The following is a 24,986-nucleotide window of genomic DNA, read 5'->3' as shown; positions in this document are numbered from 1 at the left end:
GTTTTAACATACGAAGCAGCTCACGGAACGAATTAAGATCGTATGTAGAGGTATCACTGTACTGTGTAGTATTGAGCCTCATGATGGAGAAGGCCTGACTATTAGAATTAACTGCTTACCTGTTATTACGAACAGGATGGAACTGTCTGGGAAGATCTGAATGTAAAGGATGGTCATAATTATATAAAATCTTATGCAACATGCATAATGAACTACTGTAATTGAACAACGGTGCCAAAGTTTAATATCTAGATCAGGAATAAGAAAATTAGATCATAAGTTCCTGTCCGACCAATTAAGATGAGAATCAGCAGCTAAAGACCAGACAGGAGACCAATACTTGAAACAATGTAAAATGAAAGAATTAAAACACTTCTTCAGAATGGATTGATCACCAAAAATCGTGAAAGACTCTCAATAAGCCAATTTTTTTTGCAATTGAAGACACAGACATAATGTGTTTCTCAAAAGTAAATTTGCTGTTGAGAATCACACCTAAAATTATAAGTCATACAAAGTTGAAGAAATATTATCAATGCTGAGATCCGGATGTTGAGGAACCACAGTCCTTGACCTACTTACAATCATACTTTGAGTTTTATTTGGATTCAACTTCATACCCCATAATTTGTACCATGTACTAAGTTTAACTAGATCTCTATTATGGGATTCAGCAATCCCAGCTCTACAATCAGGAGATGGAATTGATGCAAAGAAAGTAGCATCATCTGCATATGCAACAAGCTTGTTTTCTAGACCAAACCTCATGTCATGCATATATAGTATGAAAATTAATGGGCCAAGAACACTACCCTGAGGAACACCAGATATCACATTCCTATACTCACTATGGTGCACATCAACAACAACTCTTTGTGATCTATTTCTTAAAAATTCAATAATCATGCTAAGAAACGACCCACCAACTTCCAACTGTTAGAGTTTGAAAACGAGGGCCTCATGATTAACATGGTCAAAGGCACCACAAAAATCAAGGCCAATCATACGAACTTTCTGACCACAATCAAGGGATTTCTGTACAGCATTGGAGATTGTAAGAAGGGCATCACATGCTCCAAGGCCTTTACGAAAAACAAATTGCAAACTAGGGAACAGATGATTACGTACCTTGATGATAATTGTTTCTTTCAAACAAAACAAAACAAAAACATTGTGTAGCGGGATGTCAACAAAAACAAACCCCACACCTTTGATCACTCTTCTTCCAAAATATCCCACAATACAAACTTTCCCCTTACTTTACTTCAAACTGGACTGTTGCTCGAAGGGAAAAACAAACAAAACATAACCTTAAAACTATATTTACTGCAACAAAAAAAACAAAATCACACATCATTAAACAAACTTAACACAAAAACAGACAGAAATAGCACTTTTATATTTATATATTATAGCTGTGTGTGTGGGTACACAGGACTCACCAATAATCGAAAAAAAATATCCTTTACATAAACCCAACACCGTCAGTCCACATACAGTACCGAAAAAACACTAACCCACACACAGTACCGAAAAACACTTACCCACACACAGTACCGAAAAACACTTACCCACACACTAAAATAAATCACTTAATATTAAACCCAATCGTATACCATAACCCAGAAATAAATCACATTTAACATCAACATAAGCGAGAACGCCAAAATATTAAATATATAAGTTGTGTGGTAACCGTAGTCCACAGACTCCACACACTGGCAACAATCCTTGTATCCAATTGCCACAAATCCCTGCAGTCAATTCGACTGTCCAATCACATTAAAGGGGTTATCATCATCGTAAACATTTATTTCCAGCCGGGTCGTCAACGCTCAAATTCTCTATTTATATAACTATCTGCAGTCTAACTATGTTCATTGTACGGTCCAGGTCGTCATCATCAAGTTATTCATACAAGCACACGGCTGGCAAACCACCTTCCAGGCCAAACTAAAACTCCAAGGAGTCTAAAGGAATCCAAAGGAGGAACTACGGCCTGCAATAAAAAGAAAAAAACGCTTACGAAAACTCCTAACTAAACTAAACTATCGTACTATTATCAAAGATAAACAATAAACTTTCTATCATTCACGAACGCGCCTAACAAAAATGAATAAAAACAGTACTTACTCAGAACATAAAAACACTAAACAGCCGGCTTCCGAAGAACAAAAAAATGCAGAACCGACTCCTTCTATCGTCCAAGATCTAATGCTTTCGCCCAAGACATTCATCACCACCCTATCCTAGCTAAAAAAAATGTAAACAAACAACCTCAAATATACCAACAATCTTTCCAACTTCAAACAATCATTCGCTAATTACCCCTTTTCTTCGGCGCGCACCGCGGACACACAAAACACGCACACACAAACGCACATACACACATATTCTCTCGCGCACGCGCGATCTAACAAAACTAAAGCACATGAAATTCTCTCTCTCTCTCACTCTGACAAAACTAAAGCAAATAAACACTTTCTTTCTCTCTCTCTCTCTCTCTCTCTCTCTCTCTCTCTCCTCTCTCTCTCTCTCTCTCTCACAAAACTAAGCGAATAAACACTTTCTCTTGCAGTTTGACAAAACTTAAGTAAATAAACACCCACACTCACTCTCACTCTCTCTCTCTCTCTCTCTCTCTCTCTCTCTCTCTCTCTCTCTCTCTTCTCTCTCTCTCTCTCTCTCATTAATGACAAAGCTAAAGCAAATAAAATGTCTCTATTTAACAATACTAAAACAACACTCTCTCTCTCTCTCTCTCTCTCTCTCTCTCTCTCTCTCTCTCTCTGTGTGACAAAACTAAAGCCAATACTGTAAAACACTCTCTCTCTCTCTCTCTCTCTCTGACAAAACTTAAATAAACACACTCACACTCTCTCTCTCTCTCTCTCTCTCTCTCTCTCTCTCTCTCTCTCTCTCTCTCTCTCTCTCCTCTCTCTCTCTCTCTCTCTCTCTCTCGATTTGGCAAAACAAAAAATAAATTAAAATAAAATTAATCCTCCACAATTGCATTTGCTCTCTCTCTCTCTCTCTCTCTCTCTCTCTCTCTCTCTCTCTCTCTTCTCCTTCTCTCTCTCTCTCTCTCTCTCTCTCTCTCTTTTTTTATTTGAAAATAATCGTAACAGTTCCTTTCCATATTTTTCAATCAGAAAAGAGGGTTCTGTCCTATCTGAAGTTGATGGAGAAGTTCAAGCTTATTAAATTACTGTTGTTTTATATATGGATGTGGCTACTAAGGGCTATGGTATCTCTTTAGAAACTTTTAACTGTATTCAAAGCCCTTCATGCTCAGGAGTTCCTGGTGACCAGGAAGTGCATAGCAGTTTTCAGACAGCATGACAGCTCTGGCTTACAATTGAAAGGAGGCACCTGGGCTGAGTCATTGTTCTGTACAGCAGAACTACTCTTGTCTTGGACTGGTCTGAGAAAGATACTTCTACCACAGTTTATTCCTGGGAAAGTAAATAAATAGATTAATTAGGAATCAACAAGTACAGTAATACCAAACTAGTGGTTATGTCAAGAGATTTGGAGTTATTTGGGAACACTAGATATGAACATGTTTGCAACCTCACTCAACAATAAGGTGATGTTTTTTGCTCTCCCGTTCCAAATCTCCAATCATGAAAGATAGATGCCATGTCACAGGACTGGCGAATAAAGATCGGTATGCTTTTCATCTGTTCTTAATGATTCATCCTCTGATAAGCAAGTTAAGGGTATCTTTGGACTGTAGAATGGCACTGCCTTAATAAGTTTTACCAATCAGTTGCCTCTTTGGTTGGATTACCTGAGGAGGTTGCCTTGCAGGAACAATCTTCTCGGGCAATCAGTTTCGAGGTCAGTTCACCCAAACCCTCCTGTGCTAAACTTAACCACATGGAGACTATCCACTGTATTATCAGAGAAAATTAGTTTTCTAGGCCCTCTAGCTATATTATTCAATAATCCCCTGCGCTATTGTGGTTCACCTATAACTCCCTCAGTACAGTGCGGATTTATAGATATATATAAATCTGCATTATTCCAGATTCCTCTATACTGTGGGTTTGTGAGGGCAGACGAGTCATATTTTTTTCATATTTTAATTATTTTTTCATCACAAATCAAATTTTGGACTTAGAATAGCTTAAATGTGTAAAGCTAATAAGAAAATATGAAAAAATTATAAAGATAATAAAAAAATATACTGTAGATTTCTGTGCAGTCAACCCTCCCTATTCGTGGGGTTGAGTGACAAGAGACCGGCGTAAAGATCAAGAATCCACTTATGCTTGCTACCGTAGGATGGGTCAACTCTTAACTTACCAACACGCGTACGGTTGCCTACCAGCGGTTGAATAACACACAAGGTAACCCACTCTACTGCACTACGTTGTTTTCACGTGATTTTTATCATGGTATTTTAGTTCTTGTTACTTTTCAAAGGTAATTGTACTGTACATTAGTAACACAGCCTCAGGACAAGGTAAGATGACTCATAAAAAGAAAGTTATTGCCACACCACGCTGCAGTATTCAAAAGTAACAACAAAACACTTGTTGGTATCTAACAACACTCGCTGATATCATAAGAGTACAAAAGTTATTAATAGTTGATGGTTGAAATATACCCAAAATTTTAAATAAAAGTACGAAAAGGCTTTAATGAAGCACAATTTTTTAAAATGTGGTAATGTCTATTTAAACTCGGTGGTCAGCTAACAAAATCAAATGATGAGTTTTAAGGTTTTATATACAGTGTAATACTGTGAATACACTATTAGTAGTTGTTTTTCAATTAGCATACGATTATTTATCCTACCACAAGTGAAAACAATATAACAAAATCATTTACAAACTTCTAGCAGTAAAATCTGACATACTACACCTTAAGAATGTAGTTACACATAAAATACAGTACATTGTGTACATGAATTACAAAGCTCTCTCTCTCTCTCTCTCTCTCTCTCTCTCTCTCTCTCTCTCTCACACACACACACAAAATATTTTTACTAGAAAAGGAGGTCCCATAACAAGTGAAAAAAACAAAACAAAATTAAATGGGTACTGTTATGTTCATGTTTACTATATTGGAAGTTAACATCAGCTAATTTATGCAAGTACTCAGGCTAGGTTATTAGATTGATTAGCTCATTCCTTTACTATCCTACCTCTGTAGAACTCAGCCATATGAACCAGTTGAGATTGATGAAAAAGATGTTAGTTAATAGTAAAGGCAATTATTTCTATACCCATCTGAGTTTCATCTCATCCCCCCCCCTCTGCACACTGACCAGTAATATCAAGAGGAGGTTGAACACGTTTCAACTTAACAGACTGGAATTGCATCACATAGTTGGTTTGTCCAAGCACTATTACCGTATAGTATTGTCATATACCTCCATATAAGCCTTGGAGACAAAAGAAAAGAAAATATGAATTTAAAATTTTTGGGATAGACATCAATATTTATCTAGCTTTGAGAAGGAAGCCAGATGAGCCTCAGGTGAGGATAGAAATAATTACTTTACTCCTAAAATTTTGTTTATCCAAGTTTTCTTAAAGTTTTCCCTTTTTATTTCAGGAGTCTGCAGTTGCAAAACACTTTGTTGCCTTGTCAACCAATGGACCCAAAGTCAAAGCCTTTGGCATTGATGAAGCTAATATGTTTGAGTTTTGGGACTGGGTAGGTGGTCGCTATTCATTGTGGTCTGCCATTGGATTGTCTATTGCTCTTCACATTGGATATGATAACTTCGAAAAGTTGCTCTCTGGAGCTCATTTTATGGATAATCACTTCAAAACAGCACCATTGGAACAAAACGTAAGATATTGTTTCGGTGTTTTAGTATACAGTGGTAGTGGAATTGTAGGGCAGGATTAAGAGTTTCATTATTTTAATGATTCTTTCCTTGTTGCAAAGTAGGTACATAATTATAAGATTATTGAGGGAGCTCAATGTGAGCTATCCATTTAAGTTGTTTGAAATGTTACTGTATATTTGACAAAAAGCAATTCAGTCACTTTTTGTTTACATGCTATGAAAGCAAGTGTGTATTGTTTTTGTTAGTATACCCTGTAGTAACTAATTAGTGCATACTCTTACGTATGTTTTCATAATGTTTGAAAAAAAAATAATATTTTTTAAAGCTCAAATTTCGTTCTATGTGAAAACAATTTTTAATGAAGTTTCTTTATATCTCAGATTCCAGTTATTCTTGCTTTGCTTGGAGTGTGGTATCATAATTTCTATGGTGCTGAGACCCATGCATTATTGCCCTATGATCAGTATCTACATAGATTTGCAGCCTACTTCCAGCAGGGAGACATGGAATCCAATGGAAAGTAAGTACACTACTGTAATACATGTCTTTGTTTAAACCATATTCTTCTTTCAACCTTATTATTCCCACTGTATAGCAGTGTTGGCTGCTTGAGTTATCTTTCTCCACCTATTTCTATACTTTGTATCCTCTTTCCCTAGTGTCATCCCACCCATATCCATCTGATCCACTAATACCCCACACTCCTCCCCATTGCTGGCACATTCTTAGCTTTTCTTTATTAGTTCCATATCCTCCCCTCTTAAATGGCCTTAGCATCTCAGACAAGCTTCCCTAGTATTATCTTTTACATTACATATGCCACATATTCTTCATATATCTTAACACATTCATTTTCATTAGTGATATTCCAGTAATCCATCTCACCATCCTCAATTCGTTCTTTCTAACAGTCCCAACTGTTTTCTCCAAGGTGCCCAAGTTTCTACCCAATATAATAGTACTGGCCAGATAATGATCTTATAGATCCTCATTTTGAGTTATAATGGCATTTGCTTGTCTAAAATAACTTATGTTACCTCAACATTTTTGCCATGCTTCATTCCCTCTGTATCACTGCTTTATCAGTACCTCCCTATATATTAATCCCATGTAGTAGGTTGGCCAGGGTACCAGCCACCTCTTGAGATACTACCACTAGAGAGTTATGGGATTCTTTGACTGGCCAGACAGTACTACATTGGATCTTTATCTCTGGTTACGGTTCACTTTCCCTTTGCCTACACAGACACCGAATAGTCTGCCATATTCTTTACAGATTCTCCTCTCTCCTCATACACCTGACAACCCTGAAATTACCAAACAATTTTTCTTCACCCAATTGGTTAACTACTGCACTGTAATTGTTCAGTGGCTACTTTCCTCTTCGTAAGGGTAGAAGAGACTCTTTAGCTATGGTAAGCAGCTCTTGTAGGAGAAGGACACTCTAAAATCAAACCAGTGTTCTCTAGTCTTAGGTAGTGCCATAGCCTCTGTACCATGGTCTTCCACTGTCTTGGGTTAGAGTTCTCTTGCTGGAGGGTACACTTGGGCACGCTATTCTATCTAATTTCTCTTTCTCTTGTTTTGTTAAAGTTTTTATAGTTTATATAGGAAATATTTATTTTAACATTATTGCTATTCTTAAAATATTTTATTTTTCCTTTTTTCCTTTCCTCACTGAGCTATTTTCCTTGTTGGGGCCCTGGTCTTATAGCATCATGCTTTTCCAACTAGGGTTGTAGCTTAGCAAGTAATAATGTTAATAATGTAGTTTAAAGTTGTCTTTCTGCTTCAGTACTACACCATCTTCCATTTGAATGTTTCCTTCATGTTCTTCTATACTACAAATCCTTAGCTATGTCTTTCTAATGTTCACCTTCAATCTTTTCCTTTCTATGGCTCCTCTCCATAATAAAAAAAAATTTAAATTCTTATTCTATCACTGCTACAATGACTAAATCATCTGCAAACATAGGGCCTCGGCAAGAAGACTGAAGCTCATAAAGAGCCTTATGACCATTCATAGTCTAGATCCTGAGCAGGCGAGACTGCTCAACATACGCTCGAAAAGTGGAGAGAATGGGATCACTACCCACCAAATGCTGCTATCCAGAGCCCAAGTGGAACAACCATACTCGTTGGTAACAGACCTTACGTTATACAGATGCACAAAGAAAATATCGGTTTGTTTCCTTTGACACAAGAAGTCTTATTATAATGTATAATTATAAGACATAACATACAATGAACAAAAAACTTTTTCTTCTGATGACAAAAGAAACATATTTCTGCCCCGAGAGAGATACAAACATAAAAATTAGTTCATGAGAGAGAGAGCTAATCTAAATTTAGTTCAATAGACAAGTAAGTTCTAGTAATCCCAGTTTTTTTTTGGTATGAAATATACAAAATTTAACAATCCTTTGTATTTTTCATAGCTATGCAAACTTGGTTTATTTACAGTATGTGGGTTACTCCTAGTTTTGTTTTTTCTACGACCAGAAAATCAAAGAAAAAGGATTTGATTGCATCATTCTGTAGTTGCTAAGCAACCATAGCTCATGCGATGCAGGATGTCTGCTCATGACACTCTCCACTCTCTCCTGGTCAAAAGACTTGTGGGGCAGTTGAGGCGGGAACTTTGGTAAAGGACTCTGGGTTTATATGGCTAGGAATAATACAAATTGTTTTTTAAATTTGTAGTTTATTCCTATGTCCTCAACTTCATGACCAGGAGCATAGTGAGGATGTCATGAGCAGGCGCGGTGTGCCGCACACACTGTGGTTGCTTATCAACTATAGCATGATGCAATCAAACCCTTTTCTTTGATTGTCTGGTCATAGAGGAAACAAGACTAGGAGTAACCCATATAAATGACTCCGAAGCTTGTATCCACATTGGAATAAACCCGGTTTACATTTACATGACAAATACTGTGTAGAATGTCAATAAATGGTAATATGACAGTAGACTTACTTGTATTCTTGAAAACGATGAATAAAACTATTATGAAATATATATCTAAGACATGAATATTATATTATTTTTGTGGAAATGATAGATGGGAAAATAAAAAATAAAATAAGAAAAAGAAACTCACATCGTGTATCAGGATGTTTATTGCTATCATGGTTTCAAATGTGATCAGTGATACAATATTGAGGAAATATCTTAAGATATCAGTGAAATGCAAGTAAATGATGTAGGAATTCAGAAATTTATAAATAAATAAATAGGATTTATATGGATTGAGACATTTTCAGGTCATTATAAATAGTATGGAGACAATTTATTGTGATTTTAGATGTAAGACTGTGACAGAATTTGACCAAATAGAGCTTTCAACAACTTGCATTATTGGTGCTTGGGGTAGCTTTGTTGGTGGGAGGTAGATGGGGGGAGAACCTGGGGGGAGGGAGAACAATGCAGCTATATCTCGCTTTAGAGAATGCTTTCTGTGTGATTTGAACAAGTTTGCTAACATAGAAATACACTAAAACAGGCCTTAACTATTCATGAATAAAGGTTATAGAGTTGCAAGTGTTTCAGTTGGTAGTAGGGTGAGATGTGGGGATCCTTACATCTCTAAGGTGGTGAGTGTCGGGGGGGGGGGGGGGTTAGAGTAATGCTACATGTAAGGAATGTCACCATTGACTAGATTGGTGTGATTCTACATGGTAGCATAAAAGCAAACTAAAATGGCTCTCTACACAATCAGGAATAAAGGCTAGAGTCCCAAAGTATTCGTTGGTTGGCAGAAGAAAGATGGAAAGGGGCTAATATCGGGGAGGGGAGGAGCTTTGTTAGTGAAATTTCCTTGGTGTAATATACAACCATGTGCTGTACTTTTTTATAGGACAAACAATTGTTTTCAACTCCATTGGTTTATATTTGTAAATGACATACCCGGTACGTCAATGTGTGTAGTACCGGGCATGTTTTGATGTCAAGCAGACATCATCGTAGCGAAGAGTTAAGGACATTCATATTTAAATACATGAACATTTTAAAACATAGCTATCAATTGAAATGTGAAGTATTTCAGCATAAAGGAATCATCGGTAATACACTTGCATATCAAGTTGCTTGGAAAGCATACACTCATTCTTCTAAAGTCCCCTTTTCCTGTTATGCATTGCACAACATTAGTAAAGCTACTGCACTACTTTTCCTAAATTGGCAATCAGTTTAGAGCTCCCTCTCAACACTTAGCAATCTAAGGATAATGAATATTAATCATCTAAAAAATAAGGCAATGTTTTGTCATTTTGAAGAGACGTCCCTTGCTAGATTCCCTCATTGCCGTTTAATGCTATCGCCACATTCACAGCCAGTTTAGTGTGCCAATTGTGAAACTGCCATGATGGTTCAACATTTGCTGATTGACTGTACTACACATGGCTGGACTAACTTAACTTTACTCCAGAGTTTTAATGGTTGTAAAATATTTTTTTCAACCAATCTTTACGTAATATTAGTTTTGTGATTTCAACTGTTTCTTAATACTTAGGTATGTGACTCGCAGTGGACGTCAAGTTGAATATAACACAGGTCCAGTTGTCTGGGGCGAACCAGGTACCAATGGACAGCATGCCTTTTATCAACTGATTCACCAGGGAACTCGTCTTATTCCTGCTGACTTCATAGCACCTGCAGTATCTCATAATCCAGTTGCAGACAATCTTCATCACAAGGTTAGTGTATTGATGGGGATTTTGTCAAATTAGATGCAGTAAGTACACTTGTACAGTACTGTATGCTTGAAGTTTAAGTATGAGTTATGTTATAAAAATCAGCAACATATTTATAACCAAGAATTTTGGTTTAAATTACTGTAGTAAGTTTCAGGCTTTCACTTTTTTCATATACTGTAATGTATTTGTATCCACCTTACAATAGTTTTTTATCCTTCATTATTGCATGCATTAAATATTGGATTAGGCCTGTAATATCTAATCAGGTTAATAGCAACATTCATCCTAAAGTGAATCTTATTTTCTCTTTGTATTTAGCTGATTTTGGTTAATTTCAAATTATATTATTTCAATGAGTCTTTCACAGTATTTTTATACTGTTGTGCTCCAAACAAAATCTTAGGCAAGAAAAACATAGAAAATTTAGTTTTACCTATATTTTGAATAAACCTTGATATTGTTTCTCATATTCGTTGGTTTAATACACCAGCATTTGGTTACAATCTTCAGTTTGCTTCTTTTCTCTGCAAGATAAACATGTGCTCTCCTCAGGTGGTTATGGAAGTCTGTGGATTGCTTTGTTTAGTGGCTCCAAATTGGTATCATTGTTGTTTATTAAGTTATTCTTGATAGTCTCAAGGTATGACCTTTTTTTTTTTCTTCTGAAATACATTAAGGCATTTTGTGTGCGTTTATAGTACTTATTTTAATGGAATCCGCTTTGATCTGCACTCATATTGTGCAACCTATAGGTGCCAAATTTGCAATACAGTGAGGCAATTTCTCTGAAGAAAAATGTTGTTGAATCTTTTATTCACGTGGTTACTATGGTATTGAGCTATCTCCGTACTTGATACCTTTTCTATGCCTCTGCCCTCCGTTACAGCATTCAACCTTTCAACTGTTTAACCTTCGACTGTTTTTTTCCTGGTTCTCATCCTATCGTGAAAGAGCCAAGTTACTTCATACGCCAAGTGACAAAACTCAAAGTAAACAATTGGAGACAAAACAATTTGGTACATTTATTATATTAACTCCATCACTAAGAATAACGAATAACCTTTAACTTGAAGGTTGAAAAGGATGCCTGACAGGTCTGGTACTTTGAGTGTGCAGACTAGAGCGTCCTAACACATTGGCTGACAAATTCAAAAGATGCAAAGAGTACATACTAATGACTAGGTAGCCTTAACTCCAGTACCAGTTCAGTATTGGTTCTCAGTGGTTTGGCATTCTGTCCTATGTATTTCAGCATAAGAGGTGCAGTGATGGATTCAGTAGAGCCTGAATCCATAGGTCTTCATTAAACTCGTTGGGTCCTTGCTATACAAGTTGGTAAACTGGCTAAGTGCAGGGAAGATAAGATTTCTTTGGTATTTTCTTGTCGCATTGCATTGCCAGGTCTAGCTTTTCACAGGAATGTTATTGGGGACCATGTAACACATTAACCCTCCAAAAAATTCTTGCTTTATATAACACTGAAAATACAGAACAGCACCTTAGTAGAAAAGTCGAACAGCATTTCTTACACAACCTACATATGAAAAACTTGATAGATTAGTCACCACCTAAACCATCACATTGGGTCAATATATTTTATGTACCTAATAGTTGCATAGTTAGATAATTCACTGAATACTTGTATAGTATATCAGTTTAGCATGTTATTGCCCTATAAGTACACCGGTGGAATTTTCACTAGATAGGATAAGCTTATGAAATAGCCGGTCATTCTCATTAGTCAGCTAATGAACCTCGTCCCCCACACAAAACTTTTATGAAAATAATTTGAAGCTATATGTACAGTATATTTAATAGCAATTTATTCACATTGTCAAAACTATTTCTTTCATTTTTTTACACTAATATATGCTAACTTTAGCAGATAATGTATCATATAAGTAAATATTTCACACGTCTATACATATTTTCTTAATATCAGTTGTTCATCATTACTTTTATAGTTTTGTTTTCTGCATACTGCTATTGAGAACAAGTTCTCACATTTGTACTTTATTGGATAAACTTTCAAATAAAAAAGGGTATTGTAGTTATATTTCAACTTTGTATTGTAAGCAGATATATATCTTCTACAATCAATGTTTCAAAGTTAGCAATGTTCATGAATTTCTGATGAAAAAAATATCTCGTGGAAAGTTGAACTACAGTGAACCCTCGTTTATCGCGGTAGATAGGTTCCAGTCGCGGCCGCGATAGGTGAAAATCCGCGAAGTAGTGACACCATATTTACCTATTTATTCAACATGTATATTCAGACTTTTAAAACCTTCCCTTGTACGTAGTACTGTTAACAAACTACCCTTTAATGTACAGAACACTTAATGCATGTACTACAGTACCCTAAACTAAAACAGGCACAAATATTAAAGGCGATTTTATATCATGCATTTCCTAAACATGCTAAAAAGCACGATAAAAAATGGCAACCAATGTTTTGTTTACATTTATCTCTGATCATAATGTAGAAACAAACTGGAGGTAGAGCTTTGCTTATTACCCAGACATATTTCCCATACTTTTCCCTTAGAACTACATCACATCTTCCTACTTTAGATATATATATATATATATATATATATATATATATATATATATATATATATATATGTGTGTGTGTGTGTGTGTGTGTGTATATATATATATATTTATATGTATACACATATACATACCTACATATATACATAAATACATGCATACATATATATATATATATATATATATATATATACTGTATATATATGGGTTATGGAAAAAATCCGCGAAGTGGTGAATCCGCGATGGTCGAACCGCGAAGTAGCGAGGGTTCACTGTACATACTGTATATCTTAATAAAATATGCGCAAGTTATTTCAGGGTTCATTTTCATCATTATAATTTTTCAATATTTTTATACCTTATGTAGAAATAACTTTTAAATTCTTATAGCTTCTGGTGCTCTCACGCTTATATATGTAATTGTGAATTAATGTATCTCATGTATTCACAGATATATAACTAAATCTTACAAATACCCAAAGATATCACTTATCTGGAGGTAGTCGGATTGTCAAGGCACCAGCCACCCGTTAAGATACTGTCCCCACCCCTAGAGTTATTGGGTCCTTCGACTGGCCAGATAGTATTACATTGGATCCCTGTCTGGTTACGGCTCATGTTTCCTTTGCCTACACATACTCCAAATAGTCTGGCCTATTATTTACACATTCTCCTCTTTCCTCATACACCTGACATAAGATAATTGAATAATTATTCTTTGCTGTAATTATTCAGTGGCTATTTCCACTTGGTAAGAGTAGATGAGAGGGTTTAATTATGGTAAGCAGCTCTTCTAAGGGAAAGACACTCCAAAATCAAAACATTGTTTTCTAGTATTCAGTAGTGCCATAGCTTCTGTATTGTAGTCTTGCACTGTCTTGGGTTAGAGATCTCTTGCTTGAGGGTACAGTCAGGCACACTATTCTGTCTTTCCTTTTTTCACTGAGCTATTTTCCCTGTTGGAGCCCTCGGGCTTATAGCATATGCTTTCCCAACTAGGGTTGTAGCTTAGCGAGTGATAATAATAATTCTCGGCCTTCCCCGTTAATATTATTGTAAATTGTTCCATCACTAACACAAACCAACGCTATTTATAAGGGATATTACTTTTGGCGAAGCTGAAAAACAAGCCATTAGACTTTTAGCGAGGGTTAACTACCCACCTGGTAGCTAGTATGGGTTGGGGGTATAACTACCCCACTCACTCACACACCTGTGCTGAACCCCACTTTGTTTTTGCCTCTCTCCCCTCTTCAACTTAGTGGCCATTCGACTAATTTTTTCTTAACCTCATGTTTTTTTTTTATATATATATATATGAAAACATTCTTAATGTTTTTATATATATTTTGTTTTTATATATATTTTGAGCTCTCTTTACAATGATAGTTGCTGTTTGTGTGATAGCATGATACAGCAAGTTCTCAATGGCAGAGATCCTTCCCTTACGATCTTCCCCCCTTGAACGACGGACAACCTGTAGGCTGGTGGCCTTCCAAGTGACTCAACCTCTGCCACAGGGGAATCATCATCATTTGGATACTCCTTTTCCGGTTAGATATCAACGTTGCTCTACCTCTACGAGTTCTTGAAAGATAACTGCTTGCGGCCTTCACAGAGCTTGACTTGGGTCTTGCTCATTCTCACTGACAATGCCACTTTCCATCGTTACGTTGGTGGCTGGCAGATCCTCAGGGAGGAAACACCTTTCCCGTTCGTGGGTTAGGTTGCACTCCCAAATGGTTTTCTTCATTAAGTTGAAATAATAATTGTTTGTAATTTAACTTTTTCAGCTCTCAGTGCTGTATTCCTTCATGCGGCGATGGGCCAACAGCCTTTCTTAGCCGGCGGAGAGAGTGCATAGCCTTTAGCTTGGCTGCTCCCCCTTTGGGAGCCCCCTCCCCACCAGAGAGTTGAGTGGTTCTCCTGAGTAGTTTGTTTTGTCAGCTGAATTGATTAATTGTAATTAATTTTTTACAGTTCTTACACTGCCGCTCTCCTCCCGACGATGTCAGCTGGTGAAGGAAGTGCGCAGTCCTTTGTATGTTTCTGTACTCTCGGGGGACACTTTTCCCATCCGCGGATTAGGTGCTCCTCCCGAGGAGTTTTTTCTTTCATAATTTTTCTATTACTAAGATAGCGATGCCGTGCTTCTTTGTTCAGCCAAGACAGCCAACGTAGGGAACAGAGCCGTTTGTTCCTGTGTAATCTGCTGTTCCTGCACCGTCAGTCCTATTCTTCTGCGCCTAAGGCAGCTTCTGATCAGCATGCTGACTTCAACGTTTTCCTTACAAAGATGAGATCCCTTTCAAGAGGGCACAGAAACTAGAGCAGTGTCATACTGGGCTGCTCCTGGTGTTCCAGTCGGGTGATTCCTTCGAAGTGAACACAGGAACTAGCTTCGGCTACTTTTCAGTGGTAGCGCTCAATGTAGATCTTCAACTTGAACATTGCTTGTTGACAGGAAGCCGAGAGTGCTGCCCGGAGGTCCACCTCCAGGGTGTGGACGAATTTCCCTTCCGAGGAAGAGCTATCCTCCCCAGGTGTTGGGCTGCTCTCCCATACGAGGTAGAACTTCCCTTCATCAGCTTCTGTCTAGCAACCTTCCCGCTTGCGGGGAAAAATTGCTGACAGCTACATCTCATCGCAGCGGTGGCAGTTTCGTCGTCAAAGACTACGCTCTCCCCCACGCCAAGCCGAGTCTTCCGTTGGGGGCAGAGCAGAGTCCGAAGCAGATCTCGCTTGCGGGTGACCATCTCTCTCGTCCTAGAGTGAGATCCCTCCTAGAGACCCCAAAGTCTTGTAGACATCTGTTCCTTCTGAGTAGTCCTCTCCTTCGGAAGATCTTTGCCGAGCTCGAAGAGTGTGTGATTGTCCTCAACGCTTCAAACGTTCTGCTTTTCCTCTGGCTAAGAGACGTCTCTTTGGCTCTCCTTTGCCCATTGGACAATCCCCCTTTTGCCAGTGCTTCGTAGAGGACACCTCTCCCTCAGCAGGTGAGGCACGAAAGGAAGATCCTTCTCCTTCTCTCCTGGGGAGTTCTTTCCTCCCCGTAAGGAATCAAAGGATACCAAGACTTTGCCCAAGTCTTCAGTAAGGGCATCAAGACCTTCGCAAGACGTTCCTTTAAGTCCTTAATGATCATCTCCTAACCCTCCAGCGACACCCATCGTGCAAGGGAGGACCCCGACCCACCCCGAAATGTCTCGTTGGTGGATGACTTTGATGACAGTGACAACCATCTATCCAGAGCTGCTAGTCCTAAGCTATCGGAAGCAGAGCAGGAGTCGGAGCATGCCTTCTGGCAGGTCTTCGCCTGCATGAGTACCGTCAATGGGTTTTCTGACCCAGCAGTGGCCCCTCAAGAGGGCAAAGATACAGTCTAGGATCATGTCTATGGCAATGTACTTGTGTGAGCCTCTCGCATCACCAAGAAAAACCTTCTTGGTCGTGTCTGGGAAAGGTATTATTATTATTACTAGCCAAGCAACAACCCTAGTTGGAAAAGCATGATGCTATAAGCCCAAGGGCTCCAATAGGGAAAAATAGCCCAGTGAGGAAAGGAAATAAGGAAATAAATAAATGAGGAGAACAAGTTAACAATAAATCATTCTAAAAACAGTAACCACGTCAAAACAGATATGTCCTCTATAAACTATTACAGTGAACCCTCGCTACTTCGCGGTTCGACAATCGCGGATTCACCACTTCGCAGGGTTTTCCCATAACCCATATATATATACATATCGCGGATTTTCCGGAAAATTCGAAAATACCGCGAAATCTGAAGACAACCAAATACGATATTTTGTTACCTGTAATTCCATTAATACTGTAATTAGTAATATCTGCTCTTACTGATTGTTCATTGCATTACATATGATATATAATTCAGCACAGAAAGAAATAAAACACGAAAAGAGAATGTGATCATACGATAATTCAGTACGTAGTAAAATTAAATCGAACATGAAACGCAAATCAGATGCAGTCATACCATATTAGAATGGTGTGTACTGTAATGGATGTGCTTCTTTTCCATGAATCTTTTGTATGTATACGTACGTAGTACAGTACTGCATCCAATAATATTCTTTGTTGCAAAAATCACATTTCGAATACTGTAAGCGTACGAGAGAGAGAGAGAGAGAGAGAGAGAGAGAGAGAGAGAGAGAGAGAGAGAGAGAGAGAGAGAGGCGTAAAATAGCGTACGTAAATTTTTATTATTGTTATTATTATTATTATTGTTGTTGTTGTTAATAAAATTATTATTGTTATTATTATTAATCATTATTATTATTATTATTACTGTACAGTATTATTATCATTATTTATTATTATTACGGTATTGTACTTAATCTACGTACGTTCAGTATGCGCGGGGCATCTTCTATGAGTAACCAACGCACCATAGTACTGTAAGACGGGTTGTGATTGGTTCAAGCGCTGATAGATGACGAATCAAAACTCAAGTTTTGTTATCTAGCCTGTGATTGGTGTTTTGCCCGCATCTTCTACCCGCAGCATCAAAGTTCTCGCGGGGCTGGATCGTTCACTTTCTCTTTCCGCGTATTGCTGAGTAGACGTTCTTAAGTTTGTGAAGTTTAATCTGTGCTGTGTGCGACTGTTTTAAGTTGAACTTTTTGTTGAACTTTCTGTTACAATGCCTCCCAAGCGTTCTGCTTCTAGTAAGGCTGGTAGTGAGCCTAAACGCCACCGAAGGATGATGACGATAGCTGAGAAGGTTACGCTTCTCGACATGTTAAAAGATGGTAGAAGTTACGCGGCCGCCGGCCGCCATTTTGGCATCAACGAATCCACCGTTCGCTACATCAAGGAGGACGAGGCGAACATTAGAAAGACTGCTGCAATCACCTTTAGCAGATCAGCGAAGCGAGTCGTTACAACGCGTAATAAAACGATCGTACGCATGGAAGGTGCTTTAGCTGTGTGGATTGCCGACTGCCGGAAGAAGAACATAGCGTTGGATACGAACACCATCCAAACAAAGGCTTTGAGCTTATATGAGAATTTTGCTGCAAAGGAACCTAAAGACGACGACGGCAACCATGCTGAAGATGATGATGATGCAGATGATCCTCAACCAGGGACATCCACTGATTCCCAGCCTCAGAAACGTTTTTCCGCAAGCAAAGGATGGTTCGCGAAGTTTCAGAAACGCTTCGCCCTGAAAAGCGTTTCCCTGCATGGGGAGTCTGCTTCCGCTGACACTGCCGCTGCTGAAACTTACGTGAACCAGACTTTCAAGAACATTATCGCTGAAGGTGGATACAAGCCGGAACAAGTGTTTAATATGGATGAAACCGGCTTGTTTTGGAAAAGAATGCCGTCGCGAACTTTCCTGTTCAAAGAGGAAGCCAAAGCCTCTGGCTTTAAGGCATTCAAGGATCGCGTTACCCTCGTGATGTGTGGCAATGCTGCTGGATTTTTGTTAAAGCCGGGGCTTATTTATAAGTCGAAAAATCCTCGCGCTTTGAAAAATAAAAATAAGAATCTCCTTCCCGTGTACTGGATGCATAATCAAAAAGCATGGATTACGAAGATGCTGACCTCCAACTGGTTCCACCAGTGTTTCATCCCGCAAGTCCATGAATATCTCTTAGAGAAGGGCTTGCCATTCAAGATCCTTCTCCTTATGGATAACGCTGGTGGACACGCAACTGACCTGTCGCGTGAGGGCGTTCAGGTTGAGTTCCTGCCACCCAACACCACGTCATTAATTCAACCGATGGATCAGGGGGTTATCAGGGCGTTCAAGGCCCTCTACACGAAGAATACCTTGGCGGACCTCGTTGCGTGTGTGGATGCTGCCCAAGATGACGAGAATGAAGATTTCAACTTGAAGGCGTACTGGCGGCAGTACACCATAGCCACGTGCCTGCAGAATATTCAAAAGGCACTTCAAGAGATGAAACCTGCAACCGTGAATGCGAGCTGGAAGAAGCTGTGGCCCGATATTGTTTACGACGACAAGGGATTTACTCCGTCGGAAATCCAACACTCTGCAATACGGAAATCTGTGCAGTTGGCTGCCATAATTGGAGGTGACGGGTTTGGCGACATGACGACTGAAGACGTCGACGAGTTGTTGGACTGCCATTCCCAGCCCCTAACTGACGCAGACCTCGAAGACCTGACGAAATCGGCAAGTGAGGAAGAGAGTGAGGGTACCCAGGAAGAGACCCAAGAAAATGTCGAAGAAACGGGCTTAACATTAGAACGGCTTGCCAAGTTCTGCAACCATATGAAGGAGGCGAAAGAAATGTTACAAGAGTGGGACGAGGATATGGTTCGCTCGATGCAATTCTGCAACAAGGTTGATGACATCACGACTCCCTACAGGGATGACATCACGACTCCCTACAGGATGCTCTTGGATCGAAAAAAGAAGCAGCGGCAACAACTTCCGATCACAATGTTTTTTCAGCCTCGCAAAAAAGAGCCAGTTCCTCCTGCTAGTACGCCTTCGGAAGAAATTGAAGAAGTTGAAGAGGTGTCCCAGGAAAAGACACCTCCGTCTGAAGAGACGTAAAATACTATCATTGACTGCACAGTAGAACACATCATCAGCTTCATCATCATCATTTCTACTGTGCAGCAAATTCATCGCCATCGTCATTCAAGTTTTTCTTGAACTTCTTTCGTGGTGAGTACAGTAACAATCTTTATTTTTTACTTTAACCTGTTTTATAGTTTAGTAATGTACGTACTGTATGCATTAAGTTAAAGGGAAGGTTTTAAAAGTCTACATGTTGTAACCTATCATATTTTTTTTGTTTAAAATTTACATTCGTACGTAAAACAATCTCTCTCTCTCTCTCTCTCTCTCTCTCTCTCTCTCTCTCTCTCTCTCTCTCTCTCTCTCTCTCTCTCTCTCTCTCTCTCTCTCTCTCTCTCTCTCTCTCTCTCTCAAATTGTTTTCCTGCTTTGCTACGTACAAGTACTGTATAATTTATATTTGTAAGGTAACATATTTTGTAAATGCTTTTACTGTAAATACTGTATGTACTGTATCATTATTTATCACTATCATCATGCGCGTTAAATGCCTTGTTTGTTCTGAGCGTGGTTGTTTACTGAGCGTACACGCCGTCGTTTCAGGCGGCGTCATAAAGAAAAAGATTTCATTTGGAAGTCCTAAGAAAAATACGTAAACTAAAACATTGGTAATAAAAAAATCAACATACAGTACTGTATAATCAATATAATCGATGCAAAAACTAACCTATACATATATGTGTACACTAAATGAGTTTGTTTCTTCATTATGATCAGAGATGAACGTAAACAAAACATTGGTTGCCATTTTTTATCGTGCTTTTTAGGTGTTTAGGAAACACATGATATAAAATCGCCTTTAATATTTGTGCCTGTTTTAGTTTAGGGTGCTGTAGTACATGCATTAAGTGTTCTGTACATTAAAGGGTGGTTTGTTAACAGTACTACGTACAAGGGAAGGTTTTAAAAGTCCGAATATACATGTTAAATAAATAGGTAAATATGCTGTCACTACTTCGCGGATTTTCACCTATCGCGCCCGCGTCTGGAACCTATCTACCGCGATAAACGAGGGTTCACTGTAATGTCAAAACAGATATGTCATATATAAACTATAAAAAGACTCATGCCAGCCTGGTCAACATAAAAACATTTGCTCCAACTTTGAACTTTTGAAGTTCTACTGATTCAACTACCCGATTACCGTATAGTTAGGAAAAATACAAATTATCTACGAATTTGTCATATTTAATAGAAATGTATTGATTGTTGTATCTATAGTAGTATAAAGTAATATTGACCAGCCACTTCACAACACTTGGCAGCTGATGTGAAGGCTGTACATCTTTCATGATAGAACACTGAATGATATTTTTTTATTATACTTTTCAGCTTTTGCTTGCCAATTTCTTAGCACAAACAGAAGCCCTCATGAAAGGGAAGAGTGAAGAAGAGGCAAAAGCAGAGTTAGAAAAAGCAAATATGCCAGCAGACCAATTAAAACGCATTCTACCTCACAAAGTCTTTCTTGGCAACCGACCAACTAATTCTATTATGGTGGAAAAGCTTTCACCATTCACCCTAGGTGCCCTTATTGTCATGTATGAAATGAAGATCTTCACTCAAGGTGTGATTTGGGACATCAATTCCTTTGATCAATGGGGGTAAGTACATTTTTACCTTAAACTCTGCTATAGTTACTTTAAACCCAATGAAGGTTTTGAAATGTTAAGGTATTCATTTGAATTACAGTATTAGGGGACATCCACAAGCTGTGAATTAAAACATTTAATTTAAGAAACAATCTAGAAAATGTCAAAGATCCCCTTTGAATGTTAAGCCAAATTTGCTTGTAGAAAATATTGTAAGAAATATATATCACAGTGCTGCACCCATTTACTTGTTTTATAATGGAAATTAAGTAGGGCTTTAATATCACAAGTGCAGAACACTTTTCAGTGGAAATCAAGTGAGTCTTTGATATCACATGTGCAGAATTTTTGTTTAATTTACCCCCCCCCCCATTTTACTATGTATTATTCATCTTTGCTCTATTTTATTCTGGTATTTTTACCATCCTTCGAATAGTATAAATTATATCTCTATATTGTTTTCATGACTGCATTCTGCAGCTGTTTGTGTGTACTGGCATGATTGGGAAATATACTCATTGAAAATTTTTTAGAACTCTGCTGTCAGTAGTCACATGAAGTGAGTAGTAATGACTGTTGATAATGAAGTAATTCTTAGAAATGAAAGGTCTTTCATATTATTAGTACCTTACAGTAATGACTGTTGATAATGAAGTCATTTGTAGGAAAAAAAGGTCTTTCATATTAGCACAGTACCTTACAGTAATTGCGAGTAAAGACATCGTCTTGACATTAGTTTCTTTATGTTGTGAAATATGGGACTGATATCAAATAAAAGTATACCCAATAGATAGTTCTAGCTATAAGGATTGATCCATTCTTAAATTTACAAAAGCTTATTATTGTATTATACTTTGCTTTCAGAGTGGAGTTGGGCAAACAGCTGGCAAAAGCCATTGAACCTGAATTACAAGATAAGAGTCCTGTTTCATCTCATGATTCTTCAACAAATGGTCTAATTAACTTCATTAAAAATCATCTGTAAATTTTAGTGTGCAATGTGTAGGCATTCTTATGATTGCAGTCTGGTGATATTTTTACTAAGCTTAATTTTCATTCTGCTACAGTGCTGTGGTGGTTTGGGCATATGTGATACCAAGAAAGTTATTCTAAAGATTTTACTAGCATTATCCACCAAATTTTAAAGCATAAATAGAATTAGAAGGGCTTGGGCATAATAAACAATTTTTGTTATGTTAGAGGAAAAGACTGCATTTAAGTTTTCTTAGAATTGATGTGATGTATTTTAATTTTATTTGTCATGATAAAAGAAATTTGTTTGTCATGATAAAAGAAGTACGTTGGTTGCTGCAAGTGTATATGTTTTAGGAGTTATGTAAGATTAGCTACAGTGTTGTGAATCAGTGGCAATAATTATTTTTAATAATTTCAATGCAGTAATGATGAAGGGAATTGTAATGCGTTTGAATTTGAATAGGATTTATATTACAGTATGTTTGAATATGAGTGAATGCATTTATTTATATCAAAGAAACCTATCTTAAATTGTTTATTTATTTTGCTGAAAGTTTATCAGTGTTCAAGTAGACTGAAATATAAAAAAAGGATGCAGTATTATTAATCCTTCAAATATTTTTTTTTTTTAAATCTTGTGACAAAGAGTAATTGGAAGTTACATTTCAAAATTATTTTTACTCAAGTATAAATCTGTTTCATGTAGTTGCTGCTAAAATGAATTAAGAAATATTTGGAATTTAAGGCATTTGGTGGGAGCAAGAGATATCATCAAATGGCAAGGACAGTTGGATGAGAATCTTGCTGTACTTGTAAGTTTTAAAAGGGTTGATAGCAAGATGGAAGAAAGGAAACTGGAATGAACAGTAAGTAGCAGAAAGCAGGCTTAATACTGTAGTGGATGCAGCTTAGGGCAGAAGGGATTTTGCCTGATTCTCATGTCCACGGATGCTAAAGGTTTAGAAAGTAGGCCTCAAAGCTGTCAACATTGGATCCTCGCATTCATCGGGCTTGAGCACACTTCTATTTTACGCCTTTTTGGATGCATAGTCCTTCAAGGCTGATTGATAGGGATTACGTATGCTTGACTCCAAAGTTTCTCTCCCAGTGGGAGAAAGTGTTGCCCAATCCTTCTCTGAAGATGAAAAAAAAGAGACGAAAGAAATTACACACTACTATGTGCTTTTGTGCTTCCACCACCTTACCTGATTATGCTTACCCATTAGTATGCTATGTGCTCGCACGATTTCCACCACCTCCCCTTTTCGTGCTTGTCTATTACCTTGATTTTATTTCCACCACCTCGCTTGTTTGTGCTCGTCCATTACCTTGCTACATTAGCATTCTACTATATGCTCACAAGATTTCCACCGCCTCATCTGTTCATGCTCGTCCATTACCTTGCTACTATGCATTAGGATGCAACTATGTACTCACATGATTTCCACCACCTTACCTGTTTGTCCTCATCCATTACCTTGCTACTATGTTCTCGTGCAATTTCCACCACCTCACTTGTGCGTGCTCATCAATTAGCATGTTACTTTGTGCTCACATGTTTCCACCTCTGACTTGTTCGTGATTGTCCATTAGCAGGCTACTATGTGCTCAAGCGTTTCTGACACCTCACCTGTTTGTGCTCACCATTTAACATTCTACCATGCTACTATGTGCTTGCATACTCCTAAGGTAGAGCCAGCTCACTTGTTCATGATCACGGGCTCCTATGGGAGCAACCCTTCACCTATTACCAATCGCTCGCACCTACGGGAGCGACACCTCACCTACCTGTGATAACTCTGATTGCTTGCTCCTATGATAGCACCATCTCACCTGCTCGCGATTGTTTACTTCTAAGTGAACATCAGTAGTAATGTAGCTATAGGTTACATGTACGGTGAATTGGAACAGTGCAAGTCGACCTACGGAAAATAGCGATCACTTACAAGTGTTACATTAGCTAATTAAGCTGTACTGTAGTGATAGTACTGTACATACAGTATATTACAATAATATACACTACAGTATCAGTGAGTATTGTCAGATTGGAAGTAGGTAGTAGGTTGGTCAGGGCACCTGCCACCCATTGAGATACTACAGCTAGAGAGCTGTTGGGTCCTTTGACAGGCCAGACAGTACTACTTTGGATCCCTCTCTCTGGTTACGGCTTATTTTGTCTTTGCCTAAACGTAAACTGAATAGACTGACCTATTCTTTCCACATTTTCCTCTCTCCTTATACACCTGACAACACTGAGACTGCCGATCAATTCTTCTTCACCCAAGGGGTTAACTACTGCACTGTAATTGTTGAGTGGCTACTTTCCTCTTGTAAAGGGTAGAGGAGACTCTCTAGCTACTGTTAGCAACTCTTAGGAGAAGTACACTCATAAATCAACCCATTGTTCTCCAGTTTTGGGTAATGCCATAGCATCTGTACCATGGTCTTCCACTGTCTCGGATTAGAGTTCTCTTGCTTGAGGGTACACTCGGGCACTATTCTATCTTGTTTCTCTTCCTCTTGTTTTAAGTTTTTATATTTTATATATGAAATATCAAATTTAATGTTGTTACTGTTCTTAAGATATTTGATATTGTTTTTACTTCTTATAGCCTATGTAGTTTATTTATTTGATTATTTCCTTTCCTCACTGGGCTATTTTCCCTGTTGGAGCACTCAGGCTTATAGCACCCTGTTTTTCTAACTAGGGTTGTAACTTGACAGGTAATGTTGATAATAATAGTAATAAGTGTTTTTTTATTACAGTATTTACATATGAT

General features: G+C 38.0%; 1 protein-coding gene across 1 annotated transcript in view; it reads left to right on the top strand.

Annotated features, from left to right (window-relative positions):
• The window catches only part of LOC137654590 (glucose-6-phosphate isomerase-like), a 68,314-nt gene extending 45,797 nt beyond the window's left edge, over nt 1-22,517 (top strand). The window contains exons 6-10 of the mRNA XM_068388357.1: nt 5,569-5,808; nt 6,190-6,329; nt 10,321-10,504; nt 20,972-21,243; nt 22,096-22,517. Coding sequence (XP_068244458.1) covers nt 5,569-5,808; nt 6,190-6,329; nt 10,321-10,504; nt 20,972-21,243; nt 22,096-22,216 — 957 coding nt within the window. The 3' untranslated portion in view covers nt 22,217-22,517. The remainder of the gene's footprint in view (nt 1-5,568; nt 5,809-6,189; nt 6,330-10,320; nt 10,505-20,971; nt 21,244-22,095) is intronic.
• The last annotated feature ends 2,469 nt before the right edge of the window (nt 22,518-24,986 follow it).

This window comes from Palaemon carinicauda, chromosome 15, assembly GCF_036898095.1.
Source record: "Palaemon carinicauda isolate YSFRI2023 chromosome 15, ASM3689809v2, whole genome shotgun sequence".
Lineage (NCBI taxonomy): Eukaryota > Metazoa > Arthropoda > Malacostraca > Decapoda > Palaemonidae > Palaemon > Palaemon carinicauda.
Note: the sequence above shows the minus strand (reverse complement) of the source record. Positions and strands in the feature narration are given on the sequence as shown.